The following is a 12539-nucleotide window of genomic DNA, read 5'->3' as shown; positions in this document are numbered from 1 at the left end:
CGAAGGATGGTACCGAATCCAAGAGAAACGTAGCCCAATAATTGCATTTTGCCAGCGACCAGGGACGCAGTCGTGTTCTTGAGGGGCCAGTTTATAGATACGCCGACCACACGGAGCCACTAGGACTCAGAAGACGCGTGGCAAGCGGTCGATACAAGGCTTGACATAAGACAGCGAAGAGATTATGGCGAGCTAGTTATGAGCGACGTGTTGCGATTTGTGAACCATCTCGCTTTAACGAAGCTATCTAATCTAGGATGGCGATCTAATGTGCTTGGCACTGTTTGACCAGAGGACGGGTTTCGTAGCGACTCGCGCCTTCTGAAATTGACTTCACTTGCTCCATGTATGCAACCTGCAGAGTTTTCAAGCAAACGGAGATCAGATACAGCGAATAATGGAGTCAGGTCAAGCGCAGCGCTGTATCGGCGCTCTAATTACGTGCTTGGCAAAATTCTGTCTCCTCGAATAAACACAGAACCATCCATAATGTAAGTGCCTGATGCTTTGCAACGATGTAACGATTTCATGCAGGTTGTCTAAAATCATCTCAAGCACGTCCAAATTAAGATTGACGAGCTTCGCGTGCGAGAGCGCCCTTAGTCCTTGCTTATGTTGATGACTAAATCAAACAATGCATGCTGTGAGACGCACATGTTGCGACGATACATGGCACACTTTGGTAAGCTTCAAGCATGGTGGTCTGCCTCAAGACGGCGAGTAAACAACACATTCGGAACATGACACATGCATTGCTCGCTGCTCGTATTCACGCGGACGGAGTTTCCCAATCACGATTAAACGTATATAACGAAGAAAATATAACGAAACACAAATAGTACAAAGATGTCGTTAGAGAATAACCCACGTAACGTGGGTAGTAAAAGGCGCACTGGGAAAAGTGGTTAGAGAGCATATAATCGATAGCCACAGAGACCAAACAACCACCCTTTCATGTCTGTCTTCGTGTAGACGTGGTACGGCGCGTCCGCACACGATGGTGCGTATGTCTGGCCTACAAGGAAATGTCCTCCTAGGCTTGAACTTTGTACTCACAAGCACGAAGCTCAACACATCATCGGCAGATAACGCATCGCGATAGCGTTCTCACCGAGCTCGTGCGTTATCGATCTAACCTCATGCCCATTGCTTGGGAGTAATGCAATCTGACGTTACGAAGGCGTGATTCTGGGACACACGACTCTGGCAGGGCACGTCGTGGAGTTCGTTGTCCAAGCCGCGCAGTCGATCGCGGCCCCATCCCGGCCCGATGTAGACGCCACGAACATCGAATGTGTAATTGGGTCGCTGGAGTCAACGTCTCGCGTAACGACATTCGAGCTGGCTATTGTGCCATAGATAACGGGGCCGAGACTGGTCAATGCGTACAGCGTTCAATATTCGCGATGTCCGCGGCATTTAGACGGGGTGGTGATACTGTTGACCTTAGGCGATATAAACATCACCTGTTCTCACAAGATCGCTTCGATCGACACACTACACATTCCGAGCGCTCACAACAATGTCGAACACTGCAATCGCTACTAGTACTCTCACGGAGACGTTCTCCAGACTCTCGGTGCGCGCATCGACCGAGCCTCTGAAGCCGACAGGAGCTTTCGACAAGTACGAGTTCGCCGAGCTCACGCCTGTCATCGGGCGCGAGTACTCGAACGTGCAGTTGACGGACCTGCTCAAAGCGGAGAATGCAGATGAGCTGATCAGGGAGCTTGCGATCATTGGCGAGTGTCTGAAGCGTGTCTGGCTGATGCACGGCTAACTGACCTCGGTTACAGTGTCGCAGAGGAACGTTGTATTCTTCAAAAACCAGGACATTGACCTCGAACAGCAGAAAGTGGTATGTTCCAGTGATCTGGCTGGCTGGCTGGCTGGCTGGCTGCAGAAACGGGGCTTGAACGGCCGTAACAGCTCGGGAACAAGCTTGGCGTCCTGTCAGGCCGGCCAAAGGAGTCGGGATTGCACATTCACCCCACGATAACCACTCAGGAGAAAGTTGAGTCTGGTCCTGAGATTCATGTTATCACATCAGCGAAACACAAGTGAGCGTCTACTTGGCTCAAACAATGTTGAACGTGTTCACTAACACTGGTTATAGACAAATAGAGCTTGAGGACGATTTGGATGTATCACAATTCGCCACGAGAGAATGGCATTCAGAGTGAGTGCTTTGTCGTGCATGCGGAACGAATACCTGACGCTGTCCAGCATCACATTCGAGCCGGTCCCCTCAGATTTTGCCATCTTGAAGATTCATACCTTGCCGGAGACCGGAGGCGATACCCTCTGGGCGAGCGGATACGAGGCGTACGACCGACTCAGCCCGGCGTTGGCGAAGCACCTCGAGGGCCTGACGGCCGTACACGAAGCGACATTCTTCAAAAGCTACGTTGAGAGGTAAGCGCGTCTGAGACATGTGTGTTGTCCACATGAGCCGATACGTGAGGTAGGCAGGGGAAAACGCTCCACGAGGGCCCGCGTGGAAATCCTGAAAACGTCGGTACAGACTTGCGCACTGTGCATCCTGTGATCCGCACGAATCCTGTGACGGGGTGGAAGGCATTATTCGTGAACAAGAAGTGAGTTGCTGCGTAAGCAACGTCCGGAACATCGGGGCTTGAACGTTTGAACAGCTTTACCCGGCGGATTCTCGAGCTGACGAAGGACGAGTCCGACGCTACGCTCGACTACCTCTTCAGACTGGTCAGCGACAATCACGATCTTCAAGTACGCTTCAAGTGGAGCAAGTGAGTGTCAGCGATGCCTTCGGTTGTATAGGTGACTTATGGACTGCTGTCCGATGCGCAGGAATGACGTTGCGATATGGGCCAACTCTGCGTCGTTCCACAACAGTGAGTGGTTACACCAACACGCATCACGGAGCGCCACTCTGATATAGCTGTTCCAGTCACACGCGACTACGACGACCACCGAGAGGGCGATCGTGTTGTTTCATTGGGTGAGAAGCCCTACTTTGATCCGAACTCCAAGTCGCGTCGAGAGGCATTGGGGCAGAAGAAGCGTATCTTCGGGTTCAAGGTGACACAATAATGTAAATGAGTGTGCAAGGCTGCGAAATTGTACGTCTCCGTGTAATAACCAATGCTAACAGCGCTATCACTGTGTGTATGTGGCTAATCCCGAAGCGGACATGGTCTAGCATAGAGCGCGCTTGAGCTGTTTGATGGCATGGTCGAAGGTCATCGATCTGTGTCTATCGGACTGCAGGGATGAGGTGTCTGCCGTCCTGCATGCCTTCCCCAGTGTGCCCAACGATAAAGTTCGTGACGGTGGACGACGGCTCTCGCTGCGCAGGACTGTTTGATTCACTGCTTGTCTCGTTTGGAAGGGGTGACAAGGCTGCACGCCCCGGGCTGCAATGACAGTACACCCAAAGTCAATCGCAGTGTAACGAATATAAAGGATCTAATTGACGACGAGAGACGCAGATTGATCCGCGTTTGCCTTGCATTCGTCGAAGCTCATGGGTGCAACGGGCCTCTCGCAGACTATTATACGATGCAGACACAATGGGCGAGAGCGCGGGTAGAACAGCGGTCTCTGTGGAACGCATGATCAGTGGCATTATGCTCTCATCAAGTGATGCGTGCCTTCTACAGGGAACACTGACGATTCGCACCCTTTGTCCTGTCGAAGGCATGAACTTCTGCATCGAGACAGCGCACGCGGACTATTGACAATGTTAATGAAGTGCAGGCGCCGCCTATCATTCCACCGAGGCTTGCGCAGTAGGTCAAGGGCTGCCTAACCACCCGATTACAATCCCGCGCTAAGGCCGGAGGTCAGTATGTCATCATCAAGATTATCCTAAATCTAGATGTCTGCTTTCACTGAAGAACACTAGTGTCTCCGAGGTATTATAAGTCAGCATTTGCGACTCCGTGTAGCTATGTAGGAGTTCTGATTTTATGTCGACTGATCGAGTCATTATGTCTGCTCCTGTATCTCACCTTCATGGAGATTATGTAATACCGCACAATAATTCGCGGTAATTGTAGTGCGTCGAAGGTTATTAATGTGAGAACGACGCCGGAAAGAGCGCCGGAAGACAACGTCCTCGATGGACAGGGATCAAAGGTGGATAAGGTTACAAACCGATGGGGCTACCTACGGCGCGCGACGCCTACATAAGTCCTATTCCCACACCGGCGCATGACCACGTGACTTGGGCCGGCAGCGACGCTTGCCCGACATACCCAAAAGTCAACAATTAAGCCTTGTTGCGATCATGTACCATGTCGAACTCGACAAGCAACAACTATAGCTGCGCAAAATATTAGACGTACTGATCAGTGACTATACGGTTCACGAGTGTGAAGCAGCATCAACCCAGCATCATCTGGTCAATCAATGAGCACAGGTTAGCTATAATGCTCCCCAAATCTATGCAGCATGTTATGCAGTTCAGTAAACATTTTTCGGGGTGAAAGACGCTTGAGCTCTCTACAGCGACATCTACAATTCACTACCCACGTGCGCTTCCTCATTTGGTCATGTTTCGTTCTCACGGTTCGCCGTCTCGCCGTCACAGCCTCGAGCGTCGCAGTGCAAACTATCCTGAACGTGCCGTGAGCGAGGCCACCTATAGACTCCCATTTTCACTCTCAAATCATCGTCAGTGTCGTGCTGATTGCAGTTTTGATCGATAAATACGCCTGAATTCTCATCTTGATGCCCTTTCCGACCTGAAGGAGGCGAGGTCTGAAGACGCCACACTTGTAGTATGTATTGCTGATCACGCAGTGTGATTGAAACATTGATCGATCAATACAGCACCAACGGCAAGTCCTCCTGATGTGGTCCGATAAGGACAGCACAACCGTCAACTCTCGGGATCTGGGACATCATCTCTACCCCTCATCACGGGCATGCGCAGCGCCCTCGTGCAATATCGAACAGGCAGTCTGCATACTAGGAGGTCGTTATCCTCCAGCGCGCCCCTTTCGGCGCACGGACTATCGCAGCACGCGAGGATATCTAGGACTCTTCAACGTGCCGGATGCTGCTAACTCTTGGCTGGACGAGGGATTGCAGGCGCGTCGACTCATTCGCCTTTACGTATGAGCTTGCTGATTTTCGTACCATTCCTCTACTAAGGTAGCGGGGGCATCTTTTCGGATTCCCACGATACGAACTTTGGTCGACCCAACGCTCCCGCATTGGGATGACTGCGAATGGAACCGCTACACTCAGGCTTCGGCTGAATCCACGACCACCTCGTTGACGGCTCCGACATTCCCGCTCTCGGACTCGCCGTCCTGCAGCCTTCAGCGCTGCCGCGATCAGTCGCATATGTCTGACTCGCCGTCCACTGCAAGTTCCTTGCCCATACACGTGCCCGTTCCCGTTCCCGTTCCGGTGCCCTCACCCATGCCCATGCCCGCAACATCTGATCCGCACTCCCCTCTGCTTGCAGGGATGTCGAGATTGTGTTCCACACCTATTCTCTCGCCACACGATGATGGAGCAAGCTGCCGCAGCGAGACGATGATACCGCCCATGTTCATCCCACCCACAACTAGTATACGATCTGCCTCCCCGATGGACGTGCATGTGATAGATCCGACAAGAGGATGCGAGCGGCACGACAGCCCTGGCATGGATAGATCCACGGGTAGTGACAATGATGACAAGGCGCCGGACGCGGATAAGGCGATTGGCACATACGGGTCTCGGACTGAACGCTCGCCGTCTGCGAGCCCACGAATCACTCGATCACATGGGCGGGCACAGGAGACTCCGAATACCAAGAGATCAACACCTCCGCGGTCACCTAGACGGAAGCCTGTGCGATATCTACGCTCGAGAGGCAAAGTCACGTACGCAGATGCTGACGACGACGACGGAGATACATCCGTTCCCAGGCCTCGTCCCTCGGCTCGAAAGCGCAAGGCCCAGGCCCAGCACGCACGCGGGAGGCTCTCTGACAGTCCCAACGGTGTGTGCGCGGACGACGGACCAAAGAGAAGCAGGCGAGGACGGAAGAAGCCCCGGGCGGTCAAGAAGTACTGCTGTTCGCAGCCTATGTGCGAGAAGAGCTTCAGCCGGTCGTTCGACCTGAGACGTCACATGGACATCTGCGCTGGCCCAGGTGAGAAGAAAGCGCCTGCGCAGCACTTCTGCGACAGTTGCGGGAGAGGATTCAATCGCAAGGATGCGTTGAGGCGGCATTGCATGGAGATGCCGGCGGCGTGTACGAAGTACTTGCGGGGGCTGGAGAAGCGAGCAGCGCTTCAGAGTGGCAAGGAGGATACGACGAACGGTGTTTCGAGCGGGAGTCCAAGCGGCGGGGCTCTACAGCAGGAGTGGTGTAGCCTGGGCGGGAACGACCAGGAGGACAGTGGGACCGAATCGGGGGACGAGGATGGAGGCATGATTCATTGACTTTGAGTGATCACTCAACCTTCGCATCTCCCCACTGAAATACCTCCATTCTGACCACTGCATCCACCGTTTCAGACATGCCAGTCATCCATACATAGTGCGTAGCTCCAATGTGAGACCTCGCGACGTTGCACAGCGTTTTGTACTTTTGGCTTTTTCAATGCTTACTGTGACCTAATAATGGCGTCCAAAATACTGTTCGCAGGGATCTTAGGACAGATACATGCTATCAGTCACATTTACGCAGTCTCTTACTCTAGTTGGCTCAAACTGCCCTCGGTACTAACGTTCAGACTTTGCGCGAATTTTCACTCCTTGGATATACACGCTGTGTGTACGGGTATATTTCCGTGCTGACTACGGTATCCGCCGTTTCCATGTTGGTTTCTGCTCGACTATCTCCTATTGAACGTTCTGCTATTCACGTTGATCCTGCAGCGTCGTGACATATCTTTTTGCCGAGTACAGGGTAGCCATCTAGTAATCAAGAGGTTGTCGTTGATCAAGTTGGCGGGATGCGGTGGCCGCTATAGTAGAGTACGTGGTCAACCCGTGAGGAAGACTGCATGCGCGTCTACCGGCATACTCGGACGAAAGTACTCGAGGCCAAGGCTACACTAGCAGTTTGAGACCGAGCGTAATCCAGCTCCGCCGTTCTAGTAGTCCACAAGTGGGAGGGAATGGGTATCCTCAGGTCTGTTGCGTCGCAGTATTCAGTTGGGAGAGTATGGTACCTACGAAGTCAGAAGTCAGTGTTATGCATCTCGTGGCGGAGGAAGAATTCAAGCTCCACGTCTGTGCTACATGATTTTCCTTGCTCAAATTAGCGTAGCATGTTCACAGCGACATGCAGCAGCATGACTGGAACAGGAAGATTTTCTGAGTTGCTCAGACAAGAGGGCCGCGTTTACCACGTGGGCTCTCGGCTTCCTCCGGTATGAACAATGGCTGCAAGCCAACAACCTCAACTTGTGCGCTCTTCCTCCCCATTTGTGCAATGTGGCATGGTTCTGAGGCGGTGTTCTGCCAAGCTCTGCGTCTCCTGACCATTCTGGCACCTACTATCCGCTTATAAACCCCTGAAATTTAATCTCGTAGATTAAAGGTATGGAGCCTTCATGAATTCCCATGGAGAGCGACTGAAACTGAATTTATTCTCCATCTTCCACGTCATGACGGGATGTCCTGATATGTATGGAGCAACAGCTCACCTCAATGCAGCTTTCCGGTGGTCTTGATTCCTGATATATTATATTGACCAGATATACCAGCTACCCATGCGTAGTGCTTAGCACCTCACAACTTCCTGCATCATCGGCCACTCCGCTGGTGTGATTGTTGTAGCATCACAGCGCCGTCTACATTAACGGCCACGGGCATGAACGCAGCTCCTGATTTTCGGAGTCTGCTGTGGTGCGACACTCTCCTCGGCGTTGGTCACCTGCCTGACTGCTTCCTCTCTGTGAGAATCCTTCTTCTCGACGTGGACAAGACGATACTAAAATGTTCCAGGTCCGTCGACTTGACAGCAGTTACCCACTAGTGGATATAGAGTAGAAGCTTTGCGCTATATGCGACCACCTCGCTGTCCCGGTGAGTTTACCCGACACCTCGTGCCCGACACAAAGATAATATGATGTTTTGAGGCCACGACGGCAGGGGGCATCTATTGTATTTTTGAAGGTTCGAATTGATGCCGCTTGGTTGCAAGAGACAAGTGTTCTTCAGCTCTCTGACGGCATCTACACCCCTCTACTGCGACTTTGAGACGCAAGCTTCAAGAACTTCAGCGGTGGAAGGGCGTCAACTATACACTCGTAGGGTGTAACGCTCGATCGTCTCAACGTGCGGCTCAATCGCTGGCTTGCTCGAGACTGCGTAGGATATAGACTAGGCTGCCAGCGAGGTGCCAAGGATGTAGTGTTGAGATGCCTAGACACGAGTCCTCTCGCACAGCAGCGCGTCAGACAAACTTCATCTGGTCAGGACCTATTCTTTTGGAGACAAATTGTTGACTTCATGTCTCCTAGTCAGATTGACCTCGTCCGTTGCGGCGACACGAGTTGTTCAAAAAGTCATATCCTACTCCCTCCCTCCTGATTCTTAAATTTGCCCTCTCATTGTTGACTGTAGCACATAATACGCTTACCTCTACACGGTCTAGTTAGTATCGCTTACTTGGCTTGTCCGGCAGCTGCCAATGGCCACTAAAGAATGCTTTCGAGTTTTTCGGCACATGCGTAGACAGCGGGATGCCGTAGGAGTGGTGTACGGCAAACCATTCAGTCTATGACAAGTAGGAGACAGTAGATTTGGAAGGCGCGCGCTCTGAACGGACACATGCTAAGATGACACGCCTGTCTGAGAGCACTTGGTGCCACGATGGAGACTGAGTGGTGCCGCGTGAGCTTCTCGCGCCGAAAGAAGACAGGTTCATCTTTTGTCAAAACGTGTTCTCAGCATGGTATCAGTCGCATGCGAGGTAGAACAAATTACTGATGCCCAGCTTACTGCGCAGCGACGAGAACAACAGGACAAGCTGGGATGAAAGGGAAGCCTTATAGGGCCGCGTTCCGTGGGTCCCATTGTCCAGCTTCCGATGATATGGGATCGCGGAGAGCAGCGCACTCCGAATCGAGAAGTTAGCCAGTCGTTGGTGGGTAACTGTCAGTGGTCCTCCTCTCCCGTCATTTTCACATCTGGAGATTTCGTGCTACTCAGTATTGTTGTAGAAAAGAGGCTGTTGCAACGCAAAAGTATTTTCGGCGCACACATCTAGAAGGCGCTACAATGGCATCTTTGAGATAGGTACACAAGAAGGCATAGCGGAGAATCGTTCCATCGGAAGGAAATTCACATGGCATTCTACACGCAATGTAACACTCCGCCATCTTCCTTTCTCCGGCATTGAAAGCAACAGCTACTCAAAGAAAGAACTCACCAGTTGTGAAGGTAAATGGTAAATATGTGGTACAATTTCCCCGGAGTAACACCTTCAGCTGCAGCGGCACTCGAACAACGAGTAGCTAAGATACTAATAGTTGCGGGCCTCGGCGCGGGCAAGACAATGCCGGTGAGATGCTAGACATACGGGCTCCCATATACCGGTTCCAGGTCACTTCAAGGCCGCCCTTACTTACCTATTTCGTGGAATTCCACGGTGGACTATTTCAGCATCGGAGTGGAAAATCTCAGCTAGAAGCTCACCGGTGGCATTGTCCGCCGGTCCCACATCGCCATAATGGGATAGAATACTAGGATACCCTCAGGCGCGCTCCGAATGCTCGCTGAGCACTCATAGACAAACAGCCGCCGCTTGTCCTCCGCTAGTTCGAGGACTTGTACTGCCTACCCCCACCCCCCCCCACCCCCACTTCGTGTCGTGCGCTTGATCCTGTTGAATCAACAATGTGTTCCACCGACGCGTTTCTCGACAAGTTCGACATATCATTGGCAAGCCTGACGGCAGCCAGCGGCGACGAACAGCCGGTAGGTATCTCCGTCGACAAATCGTGCTGGAAGCCAGGCATAATTGTAAGCTTCCATCTCACCTGAATAGCGACAACGTTCATATCTCCTTCGCCTCAGCGCATCTGCGCGGAAACAGGGGCCATGAACACCGTGTCTCCTATGGACACGCTCCTCGACCCGTCTGTTGTATACGGGGGCGGCGAATCGGTGTGTCATTTGTTCCAATCCTCTCGTACTCTCGCTTTGTTGATGCAGATATCTTCTACCTCACCGCCTCTGACACCGCATCAGCACTCGCCCGATTCACCGGCATCGGGGTACGACAGCCCCGCCATGGTTATGGGCGCTATCATGGACGCCAGCGACGCCCAACAGCACACTCCCGTGGCTGGGTTGCAAGGCACAGCCTCAGCGACATGCGTGAGTACACATCCCGTCTTCCGCGTCGTCTAGCCTGACATATACATTATATGTCAGAACAAGACAAACACTAAAGACGAGGGAGAAGGCTCGGCACGTCGCAACTGTGATCACCGCAGTCTCGAGCACAAGCATGGTTCGATATCCCTGTCCGAAACCACCGAATGTGAGCATGTCAACGAACGCAGGGGGCTGTTGAATACTCATTACACGCACTGCAGCCCAGTGCCAGGATTATCGACTAGTGTCACAGGAGACGCAGCCTACTCGCGGAGCGAAGCGAAAGTCCCTCGGGGACGACGAGTACGTTGAACGTCCTCCCAAGAAGATTAAGTGCGCGTCGAAAACAACGAAATGTGCGTCGAAAAAGACCAAGCGTGCTCCCAAGCAGCGCCAACCGGCGAAGTTCCCCTGCGCACGGCCGGGCTGCAATCGCTCATTCACTCGGCCGTTGGATCTTCTACGCCACCAATTGGGAACCAAGAGTTGCACCACAAACGGCGAGGCAATCCCCAAGAAGTATTTCTGCGGGAGGTGCCACAGGGGCTTCCATCGCCGCGACGCCCTCGCTCGTCACGTGGGCAGTAAAAAGGGCTGCACGAAATTCTTGAATGGGAAACGGCGGTGAGGATGGCGAAGATAGTGAAGGCTGACTGAGGAACATTGCGATCACGCGTCGGTTGCGAGTCCCTGACAGAGCGAGTGCGCGGACACACCGCGAGGTTAAGTTCGCTGAATGTAATGGTCTCCATCCCCGTCTTCATCCTTGCTTGCCTCGTTGCCGGATTTCGTTCCTCGTCTTGGACTATTTTTTTGTACTGCATTAGTCCCCATGCCGCGCTCTACACGCCACGCAACAAGCATTGTTCGCAGTTTCCCTTGCCTGAAAAGTGATAACATCAGCGAGCCGCCCTATTCGATCATTCACGCGCGGCCAAGGGCATCGTGCGTGGGTGGAGATCGCAATCCGAGCACGCAACGACCGCATGGGACGAACACGCATGGACCACACAAAGCTCGCCCTTCGAATGCGTCAGATCCGCCGACAGATCTACAACACATAGTACACCCTTCGTGAGACTTCAAGGGTCCTTCGTGATCCCCGACGGTTCCAGATCCATCCGTTCCTTCCTGGGTTGAGTCAGATCGTCCCAGTCAAGCAAGCGATGATCATGCAGGGCGAAGGTTAGACCACACGGATCAACCCGACTATCAAGCCAACAGATTCCACGACAGAGTTGGTTGCAGAACGCACAAGGCGAGAGCATTATCTGTATTGTATACGGTATGCGTCAGGGCACAATAGACATAGACCGCCCGTCCGGGCCCATACTACCGACAGACAGCAGCGCCTTGGAGGAGGCTACTGACGGCCCCCGTCACAGGTAGACTAGATACGCTCACACAGGACACACGCGTATCACGTCCTCGCGAAGGGGCGGGGTCAACCACAAATAGTGAAGAGAGGCCATATGACGGTGAACACCTCGAGAATCACACATTCGCGGAGATGGGGTGTTGTCTGCACGGAATATGCAGTAGGTAATCACAAGCGAATGCTCCAAATTGGCAGACGCAGGTGCCCACGGATGGACATCTTCTGGGATTGGTGACTGTACTACCCGATGGCAAGTGAATTTGCCTCCAGCACGATCCTCTGATCTTCGATTCATGCCAGGACAAATGTCGCGAAGGAACCGAGTCAATTCGGTGACGCACCGCTTAACCAGTAGGTAGAAGCAGAGCCGTGTAGACCCTCCACTGCGCTGATTGTGCAATATTCTCTATCTTTCCGTGCATCGAGGATCTCGAGTTGAGATGTGCATCCTGTTGGACAACTCAGATAGCGCATCAACGGTGGAATGCTCGTCTCACGCAGCGGGATCATGCTTCCTTGGAAGCTGTCTCGATGAATCCATCCTGCACTGAATCTCCATGATTTCTAGGCTATGCTAATGTTGAATTTGAGCTGTACCGTGGGAGACAGTCGAGAGCGATGAGGTGTAGATAAGAGCAAGCTGTCTCTTTCAGGCCGCCCGCTATCGGCGTCTGTTGCCACGTGGACACTCAGACAAGCATGTTGTCCAAAAGTCGTTCTAGGAATACATTGTGATGAACGCTGATTCTACACATCGCACTGTAGCGCATAGTATACTTGGTGAGACTAGGTTCACACAAGCTACTTCAAGAAGTGGCACGCCTGCAGTGTAATAGCTTTGCGTTTC

General features: G+C 52.7%; 4 protein-coding genes across 4 annotated transcripts; 3 read left to right on the top strand and 1 right to left on the bottom strand.

Moving 5' to 3' along the window:
- Nucleotides 1-1522: 1522 nt before the first annotated feature.
- On the top strand, nt 1523-3069 carry POSPLADRAFT_1056538 (hypothetical protein; the record flags this gene model as incomplete). Its single annotated transcript, XM_024480793.1, has 9 exons — nt 1523-1748; nt 1797-1858; nt 1930-2060; nt 2117-2179; nt 2227-2415; nt 2469-2597; nt 2652-2765; nt 2827-2870; nt 2927-3069. The coding sequence occupies 9 exons, from the start codon at nt 1523-1525 to the stop codon at nt 3067-3069; spliced, it is 1101 nt and encodes a 366-aa protein (XP_024338735.1).
- A 1971-nt stretch (nt 3070-5040) lies between these two features.
- Nucleotides 5041-6535, top strand: POSPLADRAFT_1181191 (hypothetical protein). Its single transcript, XM_024488818.1, has 2 exons — nt 5041-5073; nt 5137-6535. The coding sequence occupies exon 2, from the start codon at nt 5332-5334 to the stop codon at nt 6421-6423; it is 1092 nt and encodes a 363-aa protein (XP_024338734.1). The 5' UTR covers nt 5041-5073; nt 5137-5331; the 3' UTR covers nt 6424-6535.
- Nucleotides 6536-8117: 1582 nt separating this feature from the next.
- On the bottom strand, nt 8118-8773 carry POSPLADRAFT_1039869 (hypothetical protein; the record flags this gene model as incomplete). Its single annotated transcript, XM_024477609.1, has 2 exons — nt 8118-8399; nt 8454-8773. A coding segment is annotated over one exon (234 nt), but the record flags the coding sequence as incomplete, so codon positions are not given.
- Nucleotides 8774-9831: 1058 nt separating this feature from the next.
- POSPLADRAFT_1143647 (hypothetical protein) lies at nt 9832-10942 on the top strand (the record flags this gene model as incomplete). Its single annotated transcript, XM_024485592.1, has 5 exons — nt 9832-9912; nt 10012-10101; nt 10150-10314; nt 10372-10480; nt 10536-10942. The coding sequence occupies 5 exons, from the start codon at nt 9832-9834 to the stop codon at nt 10940-10942; spliced, it is 852 nt and encodes a 283-aa protein (XP_024338732.1).
- Nucleotides 10943-12539: the final 1597 nt, after the last annotated feature.

This window comes from Postia placenta (genome assembly GCF_002117355.1).
Source record: "Postia placenta MAD-698-R-SB12 unplaced genomic scaffold POSPLAscaffold_7, whole genome shotgun sequence".
Taxonomy (NCBI): domain Eukaryota; kingdom Fungi; phylum Basidiomycota; class Agaricomycetes; order Polyporales; family Adustoporiaceae; genus Rhodonia; species Rhodonia placenta.
The sequence above is the reverse complement of the archived record's forward strand: the minus strand, read 5'-3'. Positions and strand labels throughout refer to the sequence as shown.

Excerpts from the sequence above, each read along its gene's own strand:
- POSPLADRAFT_1181191 (XM_024488818.1), top strand. The coding sequence starts at position 5,332 with ATGTCTGACTCGCCGTCCACTGCAAGTTCCTTGCCCATACACGTGCCC.